Source organism: Limulus polyphemus, unplaced genomic scaffold (genome assembly GCF_000517525.1).
Source record: "Limulus polyphemus unplaced genomic scaffold, Limulus_polyphemus-2.1.2 Scaffold5960, whole genome shotgun sequence".
Lineage (NCBI taxonomy): Eukaryota > Metazoa > Arthropoda > Merostomata > Xiphosura > Limulidae > Limulus > Limulus polyphemus.
The window spans coordinates 7,459-8,317 of NW_013671570.1; the positions used below are offsets into that span (position 1 = coordinate 7,459).

General features: G+C 32.1%; 1 protein-coding gene across 2 annotated transcripts in view; it reads right to left on the reverse strand.

The window, feature by feature from the left end:
• LOC106473190 (protein phosphatase methylesterase 1-like) overlaps positions 1 to 859 on the reverse strand; it is a 31,764-nt gene that overhangs the window by 7,082 nt on the left and 23,823 nt on the right. For both annotated transcript variants that reach the window (XM_022401678.1, XM_022401677.1), the window contains exon 14: positions 237 to 301. In XM_022401678.1, coding sequence (XP_022257386.1) covers positions 237 to 301 — 65 coding nt within the window. The remainder of the gene's footprint in view (positions 1 to 236; positions 302 to 859) is intronic.

Genomic DNA, 859 nt, shown 5'->3' on the forward strand with positions numbered 1-859 from the left:
AAGTTTTACTCCACATTCAACCTAGTACTTTATGTACACTGCTTCATATACAATAATAAAAAGGTTGGTAAATCAAAATAAAATAAAGCAGGTCTACCTGTCAATAGTACTTTTTGAGATTTTCTGTTGTTACACTTACCGTAACTTTTTTAATGTCATAAACTGTTTTTCATAAATGCAATTATTTTATCTGACACAATTTAGATAATTATAAGATGTTGTAAAGCAGGTAATACCTTATCAGGCACATCTTCATGGACCGCATGTCCACACTGTGGTAAAACTTGCATTTGGAACTTTCCTGCAAAGAAAGTAACTCAATGATTTCACTGAAGAAGAATCTTATATTGAAACTTTTATACGAGTAATGTTTAGAAAAAAAAAGTCACCAAGAAGCACAATTAAGGCCATTCTTAAAGTGCTAATATCTATAGCTGTTCTTTGGATATCCTTACAGATCTTCCTTTTATGTTGGTTTCAACTGTCTTACAGCTACATCTCTATCTACAACAAAAACACAATATTTATTTCAATATCAAGACAATCTTAACAACTACTTATTAACTTGTGAAATTTCTCCTTATTTCTTTTCAGTAGCAAAGCATATGTACTTTGAAGCTACAGTTGTCAGTAAAACATAACACACCATATATCTAAACTAACACGGTTCACTTCCACACTATTTTGAACAGTTGAGCATAACACACCACATTACACATCTAATACTGGAAACAACAAACCAGGATACTGTATCAAACACAGGTGATACTAGAAACAACAAACCAGGATACTGTATCAAACACAGGTGATACAGGAAACAACAAACCAGGATACTGTATCAAACACAGGTGATACTAGA